Raw genomic sequence first — 16694 nt, 5'->3', positions numbered from 1 at the left:
TTGCTCCTCAGCATGGCTTCCTAAAAACGCTGCAGGATATCTCAAACATGGATGAATGAGTCAAAGCAAGGCTTTGGGCTTGTTTTTTTATGAGAGTATAACATTATAACATGATATAAAACTCAAAAAAGTTGATTTTACATGACATTGCTCCTTTAAAATTGTCCCGACATATTCTGATGACACATTGCACCACAAATCACGACACTCCGTTCAACACCACACAAACACTTGGTGTCAAAACTCCTGCAAAGTCACAAAATTATAACCTGATCTTTAGAATGAACTCATAAATAATCTTCATCATAACATTTTGAGTTTTGCCTATTATACTTTTTTAGCTTTTAAATAAAATTTCTTATGGGTCTGTAATAGTCGCAAGTTGTCTAACTTTTCCACTAATATTTTGAACACAGAAATCTGTATTTCTCTTTAAATTACTAAATGTATGACCACTACCCAAAAAAATCAACAGCGTTATGTTTCTCTGAGCAGCAACTTCAAATCACAAACCAGGAAACTTTGTGTGTTTTTGCAATCAAATGTAAAACAGAAGTGTTCGGCTACAGTGAGGTGAGAAGAAAAAATGTTGGTAGTTTCCTAAAAAATAACATTTCTATCACATTAAGTCTGTTTGTCAGAGAAATAGCTCCATACAGGTTTATGGCCCTTAAATTGTCTTCACCTAATTATCACAGATATTCTCTTGACTGTAGAGATCTACATCTAGAGTATTGAAAAATGTTTCCGTTCTACTTTTATGCCTTTTGGAAGTCCATATCCATCCATTATCTATACCCACTTCTTCCTTTCAAGGTTGTGGGGGTCACTGGTTCCCATGTCCAGCAGTCACAGTGCGAGGGGCGGGGTACACCCTGGACAGGACACAAGTCCATTACATGGACACATAGAGACAAACAACCATTCACTCACTCACTCAGGGACGATTTAGAGTTACTAATTAACCTAACATGCATGTTTTTGATCTGTGGGAAGAAACTGGAGGACATGGAGAAACCCCACGCATACATGGAGAGAACATGCAAACTCAGAAAGGTCTGGTATTCAATCCAGCAAATTTCTTGCTGAGAGTCAACTGCTCTACTAACTGGGCCACCTAGAGTATTGACAACATATTTAATTTATACTTTTATGCATTTTAGAAATAATTTATCATGTTTTTTATTTATCCTTCTTTATCGTTGATTACAGCTTTTGCAGAACGATCTGCTCCACAGAGTGAAACAGAACAAGGCCAGTGATAGGGGTAATTTTTACAGGAGGGGGTAAAAATGAAAAGGGGGTAAAAGCCGGCTGCGGGTTCCTCTGTGCCAACTGTGAGGTGCAATATAATAAAGGAGACTGTTTCCAGTGAAAGGCTTTTTTGTTCTGGGGATCCACAGACGCAGTCCAAAGTACTGAAAGAGAGGGTGTGTGCGTGTATGTTGGGGGTGGGGTGAGGGGCTGCACTTTTAACGAACATAAATTCCATACATTTGTCCTGCAAGTTTTACAAATCTGTCACCATCTTCATGCTTTGATTGTGTAAAGTTATGGTGCGTTTATAACATTGGGTATCAAGACGTAAGGGTTTTTTGTTGTTGTTGTTGTTTGAGACAATGAACAAATCTGTCACACCAAATTCACCAAGTCCCCACACACTTCCAAGCTGTAAATCATGTGTAGAGTTAATTATCTCTTACTGCATAATTCAATACCAATTGTAAACGTTTATCCACCAAGTCTGTCGAGTTGGAGTTACTGGACTCTCACTTCAGCGACGTTCTGACGAGCGCTGACAGACTCGCACGTTCGTCTATCCGTCCACGTTACCGTCAGCTCAGCAGTCCTCAGAAACGCAGCGCAGAGACCCAGTCTGCCAGTGTGGAGGGAGAAAGTGAGAAAGTGGGGGTGGGTGCTCGGACTTGGCAGTGCCGCAGACATGGAGAGGTTTGAGCTTAGTTTGGCAGTCGCCTCAGCATATCTGTATCTCACACATGCTGTCTTCATCACTATGGTCAGTGTGTGTTTGGAGTCCTGTCGCTCAGTATTGCTGTAATGTGAAGAGATTATAGTGCTGGGGCCATAATGGAGGCTGGCATAACCACACCCTGGCATGGGCATCAATCTGATCCTGACTAAATATACCTCAGAGTCTTTGTATTTGTGTGTGTGTGTGTGTGTGTGTGTGTGTGTGTGTGAGGGCATCCCTGGCACAAGCAGCGCACATTACTGAATCTTCTCCCTCTTGGTCTCTATTTTTAGGCTTCTCTGCCCATGTGGAATGTTTGTGTCCTGCCGTGGATGTGAGAGGTGAACTGTGACGTCCTTCACGAGAGGACCAGTGGATGGATTGAGAAAACTCTCCAACAGAAAATAGAGCTTTTTTTTTTTACTCTGACCAAGAATTACAAAGGAAGGCTGGGAAAGATGCAAAGCTTTTTCCAAATCTCCTAAAATCCAGGAGGACTGCTTCTATCCAAATAAAAACATCAGTTTTGTATAAGTGTGACAAAGAACTGGGACTTAACCCTGCTGTTGGACACCCAAAGTCTCAAAACTACAAACTGGTGCCAAAATGATGACCATGATGATGATGATGATGGTCACCTGCAGCTCTCTGTTGCTGCTCGGAATGGCTGCTGCCCATTCCTCCTCCAGCACTGTGACCCGTACTTCCTCTTCATCCTCCTCCTCCTCCTCCTCCTCCTCGTCACCACGCATGAAGCTTTCATACAAAGGTAAGAAAAGTTCAAATGTTGCAACATTTCTGCCTAGGACAGTTTGTGTGAGCTGTTTTTGGCTTCTGCTAACAATCATAGCGATCAGTGCACCCAAACGTTGACACAAACGCACAGATTAATCACAAAGTGGGACAGTTTTGTGATTCATCTCAGGGTTTTTTATGTTCGAAAACAGCTCAATGCCCAGCACCACCGCATAAACCAGGGAAGCGTTCCATCACTGAAAGACGGCAATTACAGCCTGAGCTCATTCACCAAGGACAAGAGGCTCACCGAAGGCTGTCTGCCAGGCAGAAATATGTGCTCCCTTTAATTTCAGCTGAGGGTAACATGTAGCAGAGAGGGCAGTGGTGTGGGGCGGCAGAAATGATTAAAGAAGGGTGGGGTTGGTGGTACGTGGCAAACACTTGTTCTCCTCTCTATTAGGGCTGGGCGATTGAGTTTTAGTATCAATCCAATACCAGGTAAATACAGGGCTAGTATCACAGATTCTAATGTCAGTACTTGTCATGTTCATTGAATCATTTTGTGATTTAGACTTCAGTTAGTCAATTATGACAAAACACAGGACAAAGATTTTAGGCAAATAAAACTTGTTTTGTATTAAAAAACTACAACAAAACATTGTAAAAGTATAAAAATAATAAAATTAAATGACTATTATTATTATAAAACTATTACCGTTTACGGCATTTTTTTAAGAAAAAAGCCACTAGTGCAAAATAACAAAAAAGATGCAACAATGCATCTCCAGCATCAAAATATGAACCACATTGTTCGGTATTTTCCTAAATACATACAAAAACAGGGGAGCAAATGAGACAATCAAACCATGGCTTAGAATCAAAGTGAGGAGAACGCTGGACAGGAAGTCWCTCGTACACCCAAATCCACCATTCTGAGGGACTTCCTGTAGTTCAGCCTCTTTTATTTAGCTTTCCACGCCCCTGATTACATTGGGTCATGAGACTGCCTAAGGGAGGGGGGGAAATGCAGATCTCATGACAAACATTATTTGATACAGATTAAATCAGGGACAGCTTCTGCTGTCAACAGATGGATGCTTCAAATGTCGAGCATCAGTTCAGAGTTCATCTTCCTCCCCGATTACTGCAACTCAGCRAATCTGCTCAGATGGAAATATGTGACATTATAAAAGACCAAAATTAAGCAATGATTAAACTCTCAAAATAAGGAAGTTGACCCAAGCTCTCACTGCCAATTATTTTGAATGATGAAAATAACCACCACCTCAACTTTGTTCTTTCACACATTTTTGTTCTTTTTTTCTTCCAAGTTTGTTGTGTCATAAGAGGTGGATGGGGAGGAACAACCGCAGGAATAGCTGTCGTCTTGGTCTGGTGTTATTTAAATTAAAATGACTACATGCTGGGAAATTCTTGGGGTGGGGGCTGTCTTGTTGGCGAGGGTCCTCCCTTGGATAACGTTAGAACATTACAATGTCAACAACACTGCAGAAACTACCTTCCATTGCACACGGGCATGACATAGAGTAGTGGTTCCCAAAGTTGGGGTCGGGACCCAAAGTGGGGTCCTGAAAAGATTTTCTAAATTAATTACATTTTTTGCATTAGTTGTTACCTAAAATGTATAAATGTAGAATAATACATTTTTTTACTATGCCCATGTTTAGTTGACCTGATACAAATATTTATCATCCAAAATTAGTTGTGGGCACAGGTCTCTGCTACTGTTAGTTTGTGGGTCAAAAGCTGAAACGTTTGGGAACCACTGCACTTCAGAAATCAATTTAAAGGGTAATAAAATAATTGGTGATGTAATATTTTCCCTATAATTATTACAAAACCACAAAATAAGTATAAATAAGTAATGTTTATATTCGTGTAGCCTTTGTTTTTAGGGTTATTAACAAAGTATGTGTACTCAGATCAGTAATATTTGGGGTCACAAGTTTTTGCCATGAATATTTTGTGGGTCAGAAGATATAAAGTTTGGGAACCACTGACATAGAGGACTAATGACTGACTAAACAATATGAAGACTCTGTACTACTGACTTTATTTTTCACTTTATTTGTGAAAAAAAGTCTGTCGTGCAAATAAAGTGCAAACAAAAGAACTAATCTCATCACGCTAGTATCGATCATCTTGGTATCACAAGTATCAATGTTTGGATTTGATACATCCACCTCTCTATAGATCCTACAAGTGTATAATGAAGTATCAGCAAGCCATGTGTGTCAGGTATTTTCACACATTCACAAAGCTGCACACTCAGCTAATTGCAAAGTCATAGAGTGACAGTAGTAATAATGTCACTCCTCCATTTTGGAGCAAAAACAACATTGTTCCATCTTTTGTGGCAGCAACGGTCATAAACGCTTCCTTTGTTGTAAACCTCAGGTCCACAACAACAACATCAATGAAAATTTGAGCTTTGATAGTCTGTCCTGTTCACATGTCTCTCAGTTTAGATTACAGACAAAAAGAAAGCTCTAACTTGCATTAAGAAACCTGCAACTCCTTCTCTAGTCACAGTGACCTATCTCCTGCAGTCCCTGTGCAGAAACCAGGGTACACCCTGGGCAAGTCGATCACATGGCCACGTGGAGACAAGCACGACAAATGCTACAAACAACCACTGTATTATAGGAAGCTTTTTTTTTGTTTTTCTTAGTATCTTTCTAATGCTGCAGCTTTGACCTCAAGATGCCTCCGCAAGGATATCCGGTGTAAAACATGCTGTAATTATTTATGATTTTTTTCAGATTTCTTAATAATATCATAGATTTACTGACAAGAAGCCTAATCTAATCTTTCACTGGAAATTAGAAATATACTTATTAATGAAGAATCAAAATATTTTTCAATGTTTGACATTTTTCAGATTTCTTCCCGTGTACGTGTTGATTGTAAATGAACAGCAAGTAGGCTATAACAACAACAAAAAAACCTGTATTCTTACTTACCCTTGTGATTACTTGTTTTTTATTAGATTGAAACATCTGCCATTTATAATTTAATATCTGTTTTCATTAGTTCCAAGTTTATTTGATGCACAGTACAGTGAGACTGAGTAATGAAGTCCCTGCTGACATGCAGCCAGCTATTATGTGGTGTCAGAGTTTGAACAATAACAGACTAATAAAGTGCTTTAAAAGTGAAAAGGGCTTCAGTCATGTGTTCTTAAACTCCTGTTTAAACTATGACACCAGAGAAGGAAGATTACTTTATGACTTCTCCGGCCCAAAAGCCCTTTTTCTTTCCAATGGCTTGGTTCGACTATTGTAGCTTAGATTTACAAAGAGAAGCTCGATTTTCCTGAGTACTGTTCCTCTACAATTTGTTTTTGCCAGTTTGGTAATGGCGAGGATGCTCATATTTTCCATTGAGACCAGTTCTGTCAGAGGATTATGTCCTGAGGACTCACTTTTTAACTGTTATTTAAATAAACTCAAATTATGTTATAATCTTCTTTATCAACCACATGACTTATTGCAGCCCTGTGGCAACCAGATTTAGATCTGAAGAGCAGTATGGTATAAAAGAAGAATAAAAGTTTTCGGTATTGAGAGTTTTGCTTAAAGTCTTTCAAGTCATTGTTCTTTATTACAGTGAGGAGACTTTAAGTTTATTAATAATGTCACAAACAACTCTTGATCCTCCCTTCATTTAAAGGTGTTTATTTTTAAAGATGAGACATTATTTCTAATATCTTAATTTAGCTGACTTTTTCTGGCCTTAAAGTAACAATATCAGAGGCATTTTTTTTGTCTTCAACTTTTTGAGTTTCCTTTAACGTACATGCACTGGCACACAGAGATATATTACGTTTACAGATATGTAAGTTGTGTTAGATATTTAAGTTTTGCCTAATTTAAAAAAAATCATTTTTAAACCAAAATTCAGAGATTTTTTTGTCCAAAAAACTTGGGTTTTTGTCACCGCATTCTTGTTTTTATGTGGGTAAAATTTTAATACAAAAAGGTGTGGCTTCCTGGAAATAAAATGTGAAACAAAATCAAGTGCATGTTATATAAAATGACATCCTAATATTTTTTATATCAGTAGAAATATTTTGTATTAAAGTGCAACTAAAGGGGAAAATAATAAAATATTACTTAAACTGTAAAGTCACATGATTTGCCTGTTATTGTAAAAATATTAGGTGTTAAGAATGCAGGGTTGGGTTTTCAACACACTTAAGAGCTTCTTTTGTTGCTCCTCAGAACTACAGCAGTTTCATGGAGTCCGGCGTTTCGACCTGGAGCGTTCCTGCTGCTTCAGCGCCATGCTGCTGGATGAAGAGAGGGGCCGACTCTTTGTGGGGGCCAAGAACTTCTTGCTGTCACTCTCACTGGACAACATCGCTAAGCAAGAACACAAGGTAAAGCTGTTAATCTGTGAAATATTCGAGGCTACGGGTTATTAGCTAATTAACAGCGATTTTCTGAGCCGTTAACTTTAAAGCCCTCAGCTTTCAGTTTTAAAGGATGAAGCAGGAAGAGACTGAAATTCTTTTGTGCTCAGTATGTTTTTTAACATTATAAAAACTCGAGGAGGTTCTCAAAAGGGCTATATAAGTGTGGACTCCAAACACTGAGAGTGTAGTGTCACACACAAAACTATAGTTTTACATGCAAAATATAGACCACTGGAAACAGCTGTCCACAGCTGTTTGGAGTAAATTACATGTTAGGTGTGCAGGATTTGAAACTTTTGTTGGCTTTAGGTACATATATGGGTCAGTTTGATTTATGACCGGGTGAGCAGGTTCACTATGGTTGGAGTCGTTTATGCGATGTGGTTGAGTGTGGGTGGGATAAAGCCATCAGAAATGTACACAAGGAAGCAGGTGGGAAAGGTGGAAGTGGACAAGAGGCCAGCGAGACACCAAATCAAGGGAGACTAAATGAAAAGCTTTTCTTTTCTGTTATTTAAACAACTGTCCTAAAATATGTACTTGGTCAAACAGCATGATAATCACACTATTTAAGGGGTTTAAAAACGTGATGTTTTTGTCTGACTTTTTCAGATCTACTGGCCCGCCCCCGTCGACTGGAGAGAGGAGTGTAACTGGGCTGGCAAGGACATCACTGTAAGTCTCTTTGCATTCATTTACTTTACCTAAAGGCAAGAAATTGTTGAAAAAGTTTAGAAGATCTCTGAATAAATTAGACAAAAACTCCCCAAAAAGCTTTAAGGGATATATCATGCTTTTCAGTCCTTCTTTTGTAGATTTAAATAATTCAGTTTGGGTCATTATAAAGTGGAACTGTGATGCTTTGGCCGGAATTCCTCCACAAGCCCCTCTTTCACCACTTTTCCTGAGGTGTTCCTCAGATCAACTCATTTTGAGGCTGTCTTTTTTAAATCCAAATGAGATGCTTCACATCCCGCCGCCCCCCTCCAGCTTGCACTTTGATAGAGGAGATTACAACTATATAGCAATGCAAAAACTTTTTATTTACAAATTAGTTAAGAGATGTCAACAAGAGAAGACTTGTCCATCCAGCCTTACGTGTTGGAGCCAGAGTCTGACCCAGAGCCAGAGGAGAGTGAAGACCATTTATTTTTGTTTTATTTTATCATTTTTAAACCAGGCAAATCCCATTGAAATTGCAGATCTCTTTTGCGAGGGCAGCCTGGGCCTGAGGACACCAGAGTACACAGAGAAAACCCACGCAAGCACGAAGACAACATGCAAACTCCACACAGAAAGATCCCAGGACCTTCTTGTTGTGAGGCATCGGTGCTAACCACTGAGCCGTCGTACTGCCAATGATTGAAATTGTAGTTGGCAAGTCCAGGCCTTCATCATAGAAAATAGAGAAAACTGAACAGGTTGAACAATATGGCACAAACAGAACATAAAGATATCACATCATCCATTGCATAAATTATGGGGAAATAAGAGGGCTTTGGAGGTGTCCACTCCTACCCAGATCAACACAATACTACCTTTTAATCCACCCGAGTCACAGGAGCTATCACGAGATTCAATCGCCACATGAAAACTGATAACATGTAATAGGTGCAGCAGCACTCTCACTTCTGGACCTGCCATGTGATGAGATCATTTTCTCTGAATTGAGTTATTTTAAACCTCATGTGACTGAGATTTACAAAACACAACGCAAACTGAGACATTTGACTTCCTTAGCTAAGAATCTGAGTTTTTGAAAAGGGCAGTGATTTGGTCAAAACATTTTTTTTTTTATTATTTTTTTATAAATGTTAGACGTAAACTTTAATTTGATTCAGATTTTAACTGCATGTGGAAAAACTGAAGCTGTGACCCACTGCAGTGCAGTTTGTCTAAACACAGGCTAACCTTTTGTTCCCCGTGACCGTTCCTTTGACCAACTTATATTTAAACATTTTCTACTTTGCTCTAAAGCAGCACTTTTACTTTCCGCTAACTTAAAATATAAATGCAGATTTTTTCACTGACCGACCTATGGCTGCTACTAAACGCCTATAGACCACCCAGGACCACATCACATGCAGTGTGTGAGTGTGTACATACATTTGTGAAATATCCCATGAGCATGTGGAGACATGCCACACATTTCTCTACATATACTTTTTTCACACTCATGTATTTCACAGTCTGTGTTTACATTTATTCATGTTTCGTGCATATTAAAAAAAACAATGTGTGTGTTTTTGTGTATGTGTGTGTAAAGCAAACCTGTCATTAGTGTGATTACACAGCTGTAGCCGACAGACAACGAGCTCCATTCACACAAAAATCCAGGCTTCCAATTTCAATTGGCCATGAGATTGTATGTCTGTGTTCAGGTTTCCTTGTGTGTTGAAAAAGAAAGTAACGCTAGTGAGTGAATTTAATTTGTTAATCTGTTTCTAAGAAGAAAAAAAGGAAAGAAACTGATTTTAAACATGTTGCAAAAAATTGTGAGCTTTTTGTATTATACTGTTTTTTTCCCTTTCCTTTCCTTTCCTTTCCTTTTCTTTCCTTTCCTTTCCTTTCCTTTCCTTTCCTTTCCTTTCCTTTCCTTTCCTTTCCTTTCCTTTCCTTTCTTTTCTCATTTCCTTCTTCTTCTTTTTACTTTCTTGGTAAAAGTGAAACCACACAAAACTGAGCTGACATTACATTTTTTACCCTAATTACACCAAAGTATGTTTTTTCTACAAAACTTTGTGGATCTTTTCTCACTAACATTCCTTTCCATTTTTTTTCTTTTGTCTTCTTTGTACGTATGTGTCCTGGATAAAGATTTTCTCTTCTACATTTGCATTTTTGCTTTTTCTTTTATACAATTTTCCTCTTTACATGTTTTAATTCTTAGGTGGGAACACAGTGATATCCTCTGTTTTGACAGATTTTTAGTCTGAAACACACAAGTGTCATTCAACCCTTTAGTGTTTGTGTGTTATGGACGCTGATGGTTGAAGGAGTGACTGTATTGAAAGAAATAGACAAAGGGCAGGAAATTAACAGGATAAGTAGCCCACAGGAAGACAGATGATTGCTCAGCATACACAGGCACAAACAGAGACATTTGCATATAAACACAGACAGACAGACAGACAGCAGTAAACAGTTGACACTTCACAGACACCCAGTCTGACTCAGTGTCACACTGGAGCTGTATTTAAATCCATCGAGGAGGCTGATTATGTGTCTGTTGTCCCTTTTAGACACTCACTGTGTCACTTTTTGAGATCTGATAAATTGAATTTAATTCTCAGTACATCTTGCAAAACTCACCTTCAGCAAAATAGTAAGAATAATAATGATGATAAGGTTGCAGTGATGCTAATTTATTCAGCAGAAAACACGTAATAAATCAAAGAGCTGCAGAAAAGACAATAAGCCAATAAGGACTTTTTGCTTTTACAAAAAAGGTAAGTAAATGAGCTAATACTGGTTTGAGTAAATGGACTTTAGTGGCGTCAAGGATGGGCGTACGGATTTACTGAAGTTTGGTTCTGACTCATACTCAAAGTGTTTAGTTTCTTAGAATTATGCACATTATAATCCAAACCCAAAACAACAGTTTATAAACAGACCAACATCTCCATGGAGCTGTGCTCTCAAGCACAGAGGTGTAAATACTGTTTTCTGCACAAAAACAACAAGAATATTGTCAAGTTTCTGAAAAATAAGAAAAATAAGTTTGGTGTTGCCTACCATTTATTCCCCCAAACACTGAAGACTTTACATTTGTGGGTATTCTGGGTTCACAGAGGAGAATATAAATAGAATCATTATAAATAAAACTACAAACAAAAGAACAAATGGGGAACGTGATCATAAATTAAAGATACCAGATCTAATAAATATAGCTGGCTTTACATTTACGTAATGATAATGCTTGTGTAAGGCCAGTGATAAGTGAATCTTTCTATAGAAATAAAGTACTTACTTAAATGCCTCGATGTAATCCCAGCAGAGTGTGTTTTATGTAGAAGAAATTAAATCTGAAGACCTTTGAAGTCTGAAGCACTGGATGCAACAGCTCAGCTGACATCAAACTTATGATCTTGTATCATTTGGTTGAAGCACTGAGGAACAAACATAAAAAGTAAAATCTATTTTATTGCAGTTTGCAGATGTTCCTACAATAAATCCAAACTTACATTATTAGCAGAAGTGATCAAAGACATTCCTTCATTATTACATTTTGTCTTTTGTATCTAATAGATATCATCTGTGCACCACCATTTCAGTTCAGGCAAAGACTCTTAGCTATTATTTGATTTATTTATTGCTGGATTACAGTTTAAATAGAAGAAATAAGAAACTCAACTTTTCTTTCCTTTTAAATCACAACATTAAAACTTAAATACGTTTTTAAGAAAGGATCGAGGGGAAAATTTGTATAAAATTGAAATAAACGTTGAATTTGCTTTAAGGAATTACAGAAAGGATTACTGTAATATCGACTGAAGTGTATTTTAGCACCTTGTGTTCATGTCAGACAGATGGGACGGTGACAGAATAACAAATTGATCAATCAGGTTAATCATCTCTAGAAAAGACAAAAGGTTAAAGGAGAAAAAGAGACATTCACAAACGAACAATAAGCCTCAGAAGACACAGGGACCAGAGCTGAAAGCTGAGGTCACAGCTTGACTTTTACACACTGTTTCAACTAATGAGTCAGTGGAAGGTCAGAGGTTGATCAGTGANCAACTGAACTACACATCTTCATCACTATGCTCACACACAGAAACTGATTGCTGACATCGATCACCTTTCCTGTTCTCCTCTTTGCTTTCAGACATTTTTAGTACCTTTCAGGAATCTTTAAACCACCACATCGCCTTTCTTTTTCTTTTTTTTTTTTGTCACATCAAAGAGCTTTCCTGACTGTCTCACTCCCTGACCCACAGACACATACAGAATCCTGAGAATGAAAAAGGTTGACGAAAACTATACATTAAGATTTCAGAGAGGATAGTGTTTGAGTGTGCAGCACAATATTTAAATTAGTTTTAAATATTAAAAAGATATGGAAACAAGAACTGTATTGTCTCCTGTTTTTATGAACCTTTCTGTCTCTTGGTGTTAGGACACCTCCATATCAGCATGAAACACATGCAGTCTATGTGCAACTACACCTTTGAGATTGTATTGAAGAGATTAATTAGATTTTACGTACACTTGTGTGTTTTTTGTGTGTGCATAAATATTTCTGTGCATTAATCCCAGTGATCTATGACATCTGAATACAAGATTGAAGAATTCAACATGTAACCATTACCAAAAGGGTATTTTTGTCCATTAAACATAAATACACCAGTTTCTAAATCAAATAATTCAAGTATGCAAAAACTGTAAAAACTGAAACCCATCCACCTTCATACAATGTGAGAGCATTGGATTTCTGCAAACTAAGGGTACATTTAACTGTAACTGTTTCAACCCAAAAGAGTGTACTCAAGGAAGAGCTTAAATTTCAACTTTCACTCCACTGGCATCATATTCTGCCTTTTCTTTTCACAGACAATCCCAATGAATCTCATGTAGCAAAAAGCCCTGGAGAGACATACTGTTAATAATAATGATGATAATTATACCAATTATTGTGTCCACATTGTCATTACTTAATGGACCAGTGTCCTCAGAGCCTGGTGTTCTAAGATTGCACAGATAATGTACCATTGAATCGCTTAGCATACATTAGGTCTTTTCTCAGCAGTCCCTTGAGACCAGGCTTACTGTAACCTGACTCTGAGATAGACAGATGTGTCTGTAGATCAATAACATGCTGTCTTGGTAGGACAAGGAAAAAGTAGGAAGAGGTCAGGACTGAAAACTGTCTGTATGTAAGAAGACAAACGAGAAGGACAAAATAATGAGATTTGGAAACAGAGATTGTTGCAAACGATTGCTTTGTTTCCATCGCTTTGCTTGTAAAGATAGCTCAAAACATGCAAACCAAGTAATCTCAGGCAACCATGAAGCACTTAGTGCAGTTTAAAGCATGGAAACTGAAGCAACTATTGTACCGTTCGTCATCTACGCTCCTTTGAAAAATGCTGAAGGAATGCGTGTGTTCAGCCAGGACACAAAGAGTGTCAAAACAGAGAGCTGGACATGGATCCAAAGACTGCACTGTGTTGTCACAGCCAAAGAGAGTGAAGAGCTGTGTGAGGAATGTACGTCACTAAACCAAGGGACAGAAAATCCACGTTTAACATGGTACAGTTCACAGGAAGTCAGTAAATATGTGCTTCATAGTTCTCTGATAAAGGATTAGCATCGAACACGTTGGCACAGAAGAGAAAGATCGGTTCCCACCTATAATAATAATAATGACATCGTTTGTGTGTTTGTGTGTGTGTGTGTTTCAGTCGGACTGTGTGAACTATGTGAAGATTGTGCACCACTATAACCGCACCCACCTATACGCCTGTGGAACTGGGGCCTTTCATCCTACTTGTGCCTTTGTGGAGGTGGGCAACAAAATGGAGGTGAGGAATGTGTGAAACAAAAACATCACAAAATCGCACTTTATTCAGGTACAGCTTAATGTAATCACACACAAAACACACACACACACACACACACATTACATACAGTATGAAAACATTTAGCTCATGTTACCAGGGGGAAGGAATAAAAATACAACCTTTATTTTTAATAATGTTGATACAGTATATGCAGTATCACTCAGTCTCACTGTAGCATAACAAAATGCTGCTGTTGTGCTCTTGCTCAACATCAGGACCACGTGTTCAGGATCGACCCCTCTAAAGTGGAGGATGGGAAAGGAAAGAGTCCATATGATCCTCGGCATAATGCTGCGTCTGTGCTCATCGGTAACGATACCTGCCAACAATCATTCCCTTATTCTCAGTTTATGTCTGTTATTTTGGGATAAAGGATGCTGTTGTAGATATGCTTTTAAGAGACTTTTATGTATAATTGGACTTGGTGTTAAAATCTTTGTCTCCTAGGTGATGAACTATACGCAGGTGTTGCCACAGATTTAATGGGACGGGACTTCACTATCTTCAGGAGTCTGGGGAAACGTCCTTCGATTCGTACTGAACAACATGACTCACGTTGGCTCAACGGTGAGTTTGACCTTTTACATTAACTCATTCAGTCCAGTTCAGTTAAAACGAAGAAGCCTCTCATTGAAATAAAATACCGTTTTATATTTTGTTTGTTTGATTTTACTCAACCAACCAGAACCAAAGTTTGTTGGCTCCTTTTGGGTCCCTGAGAGTGAAAATCCTGATGACGACAAGGTCTTCTTCTTCTTCCGGGAAACCGCGGTCGAGGCTCAGGGTCTGGGAAAGTCCACATACTCCCGGATTGGACAGTTGTGCAGGGTGAGACATTACTTGGCCCAGTTATGTCTAGTAGTTAGAATTAAAAATCAGTTTAAAATCAGGTCATACTCTGAAGAATATGGCTTATAAATGTGGTGAAATCAACTCCAGATGATAATCTTTTTTTCAGTCAAACACAAACTGACAATTAATGTTTTGTTAAATATTATTTTGGTGTTGTCAGAATGATATGGGAGGTCAGCGAAGTCTGGTGAACAAGTGGACCACATTTCTCAAAACTCGACTAATTTGCTCGGTACCAGGAGCGGATGGCAGCGATACATACTTTGATGAGCTACGTAAGTTTACCCCATCTGTGCAGTATTTAAACTGCTAATCAAAGATTATTGCTGTGCAATGAAATGAAAGCATGATACAGCATTCATGTGAGGCGCAGGTTAGACTAGAAAACTCAGCTACTTTTGGATATACCACCTGATGTACCGCAATGATAATTGTGCTAACATTTATTTTTCCTGCTGCAAAAGGGTTCCAGAATATTCTTCAATACGATTTAGATGCAAATTGTTCAAATTTATATAAAAAGACAAACAAGGAGTTGAACTTTGAGCTTATTTCTCTTCTCTTCTCACTGATGTTTTTACACAGAAATAGTCAGCTACAAACAAAATTTATGTAACTCAATGAAAGTCTAATGAGGTTTTTTTTATTTCAAATAAAAAAAGCTTTATTGTTTAACTCTGTCTGAAAAAAGGCTTTTTTTTCTCCTTATTGAATTATTAAAGATAACAGAACATCTCATTACGCAACCCTTCTCCAACCTTCAGTCATGAGGTTTAACCAGCAGCTGCAGGAGTTTACTCAGTAAAGATGTTTTTGGTAAATCTGTCTGTTCTGTTTTGAGGGCACTAATATAATCTGCCTTTGTACTCATCTCATGACGGGAAGAAAGAGTAACTAAGTAGAAGACTCGGTTCAAACTTTGACCCCACCTCAGGCTACGTCTGTCAGTCTCATTTTTTTCACGAGTCTCCGCGGTGAGTTTTTGACGGCACCTGAGGCCAAGAAGAGAAGAACCTGCAGTAAAAATGCAGGTGTAACTAATCTTTTTGCTTTTGTGTTTGACTACTTATAAACCTTTCATTTTGTTTTGAAAGTCAAAAATAGATGAACGTTTTTAAGGTAAAAAAATTAAAAATACCCAGACCAGAACAGAACAACAGTTGCTAACCATTGTATTAATAAGCCACAGAGGATATTTTTCTATGTCACGACCTTCAGTAAGCAGTAAAGCAGTTTATTAAAGTGGTTAGACATGTCCATAGGGTTGTGTTTGTCTTTTTCCTAACCTTTGACCTCTGGATTACCGCCACCTGACTCAAATGTCTGTGTGTGTCCGTCCTCAGGCGATGTGTTCCTGCTGCAGACCCGGGACAGAAAGAACCCTCTGGTGTACACGGTCTTCTCTACTTCCAGGTCCGTCTGTTCGAATCATACGTGTTTGTTTATGCACACATGCATGTTCTGTGTGTGTTTGTTGTAGCTAACCCTGCTCCCGTTGTTTCCCAGCAGCAGTGTCTTTAAAGGCTCAGCAGTGTGTCTTTACTCCATGAATGACATCCGGAGGGCCTTCCTGGGGCCTTTTGCTCACAAAGAGGGGCCCAACTACCAGTGGGTCCCCTTCCAGGGAAAAGTACCCTATCCCCGACCAGGAATGGTATGTCAGCTATAATGGCACAAAGACAAAACATGGCAACATTTTTCTAATTGTGAAGCATAAACAAACGAATCCAGTTCTCAGTGGCACATGCACTAAGTGCTTATGAAAACATCACACTTAGAAAGATAAAAGTGAACATGCAGCTCAGAACTATTATTTAATCTATTTATCCACGTTTACCTTGATTTCTGACAGTTCATCTTACATTTAATGGCATCGCCACTGATTATATTTTTGATTTATGTAACTAGAAGGTTTGTCAGATGATAATCTTAAAAAAAGATGTTAATAAGAAAACTGCTTGACAGAGTTTTAAAAATGACTAAAAGGAGTTTTATGTGGTTACTTTGCTAGCCTTTTTATTTGTGATCTAATGACAAAAATGGGACGAATATCAACTCTGCAATATTTAATTATATTTTAAAGAAGATTTCAGGTCATGTAAAGTAAACTCTGGTAAAGATTACTACATTT

The 16694-nt window shown here is 38.2% G+C and overlaps 1 protein-coding gene across 2 annotated transcripts in view; it reads left to right on the top strand.

The window, feature by feature from the left end:
- The window catches only part of sema3b (sema domain, immunoglobulin domain (Ig), short basic domain, secreted, (semaphorin) 3B), a 32361-nt gene that overhangs the window by 8159 nt on the left and 7508 nt on the right, over positions 1 to 16694 (top strand). Inside the window, exons 2-11 of one of the 2 annotated variants that reach the window (XM_014001740.1) lie at positions 2266 to 2741; positions 6955 to 7112; positions 7761 to 7823; positions 13553 to 13672; positions 13927 to 14020; positions 14159 to 14278; positions 14397 to 14539; positions 14724 to 14838; positions 15907 to 15976; positions 16070 to 16217. In XM_014001740.1, the coding sequence (XP_013857194.1) occupies positions 2579 to 2741; positions 6955 to 7112; positions 7761 to 7823; positions 13553 to 13672; positions 13927 to 14020; positions 14159 to 14278; positions 14397 to 14539; positions 14724 to 14838; positions 15907 to 15976; positions 16070 to 16217 (1194 nt within the window). In that variant the 5' untranslated portion in view covers positions 2266 to 2578. The remainder of the gene's footprint in view (positions 1 to 2265; positions 2742 to 6954; positions 7113 to 7760; positions 7824 to 13552; positions 13673 to 13926; positions 14021 to 14158; positions 14279 to 14396; positions 14540 to 14723; positions 14839 to 15906; positions 15977 to 16069; positions 16218 to 16694) is intronic. The other variant, XM_014001741.1, reaches the window with a different exon arrangement.

This window comes from Austrofundulus limnaeus, unplaced genomic scaffold (assembly GCF_001266775.1).
Source record: "Austrofundulus limnaeus strain Quisiro unplaced genomic scaffold, Austrofundulus_limnaeus-1.0 Scaffold10, whole genome shotgun sequence".
Taxonomy (NCBI): domain Eukaryota; kingdom Metazoa; phylum Chordata; class Actinopteri; order Cyprinodontiformes; family Rivulidae; genus Austrofundulus; species Austrofundulus limnaeus.
Note: the sequence above shows the minus strand (reverse complement) of the source record. Positions and strands in the feature narration are given on the sequence as shown.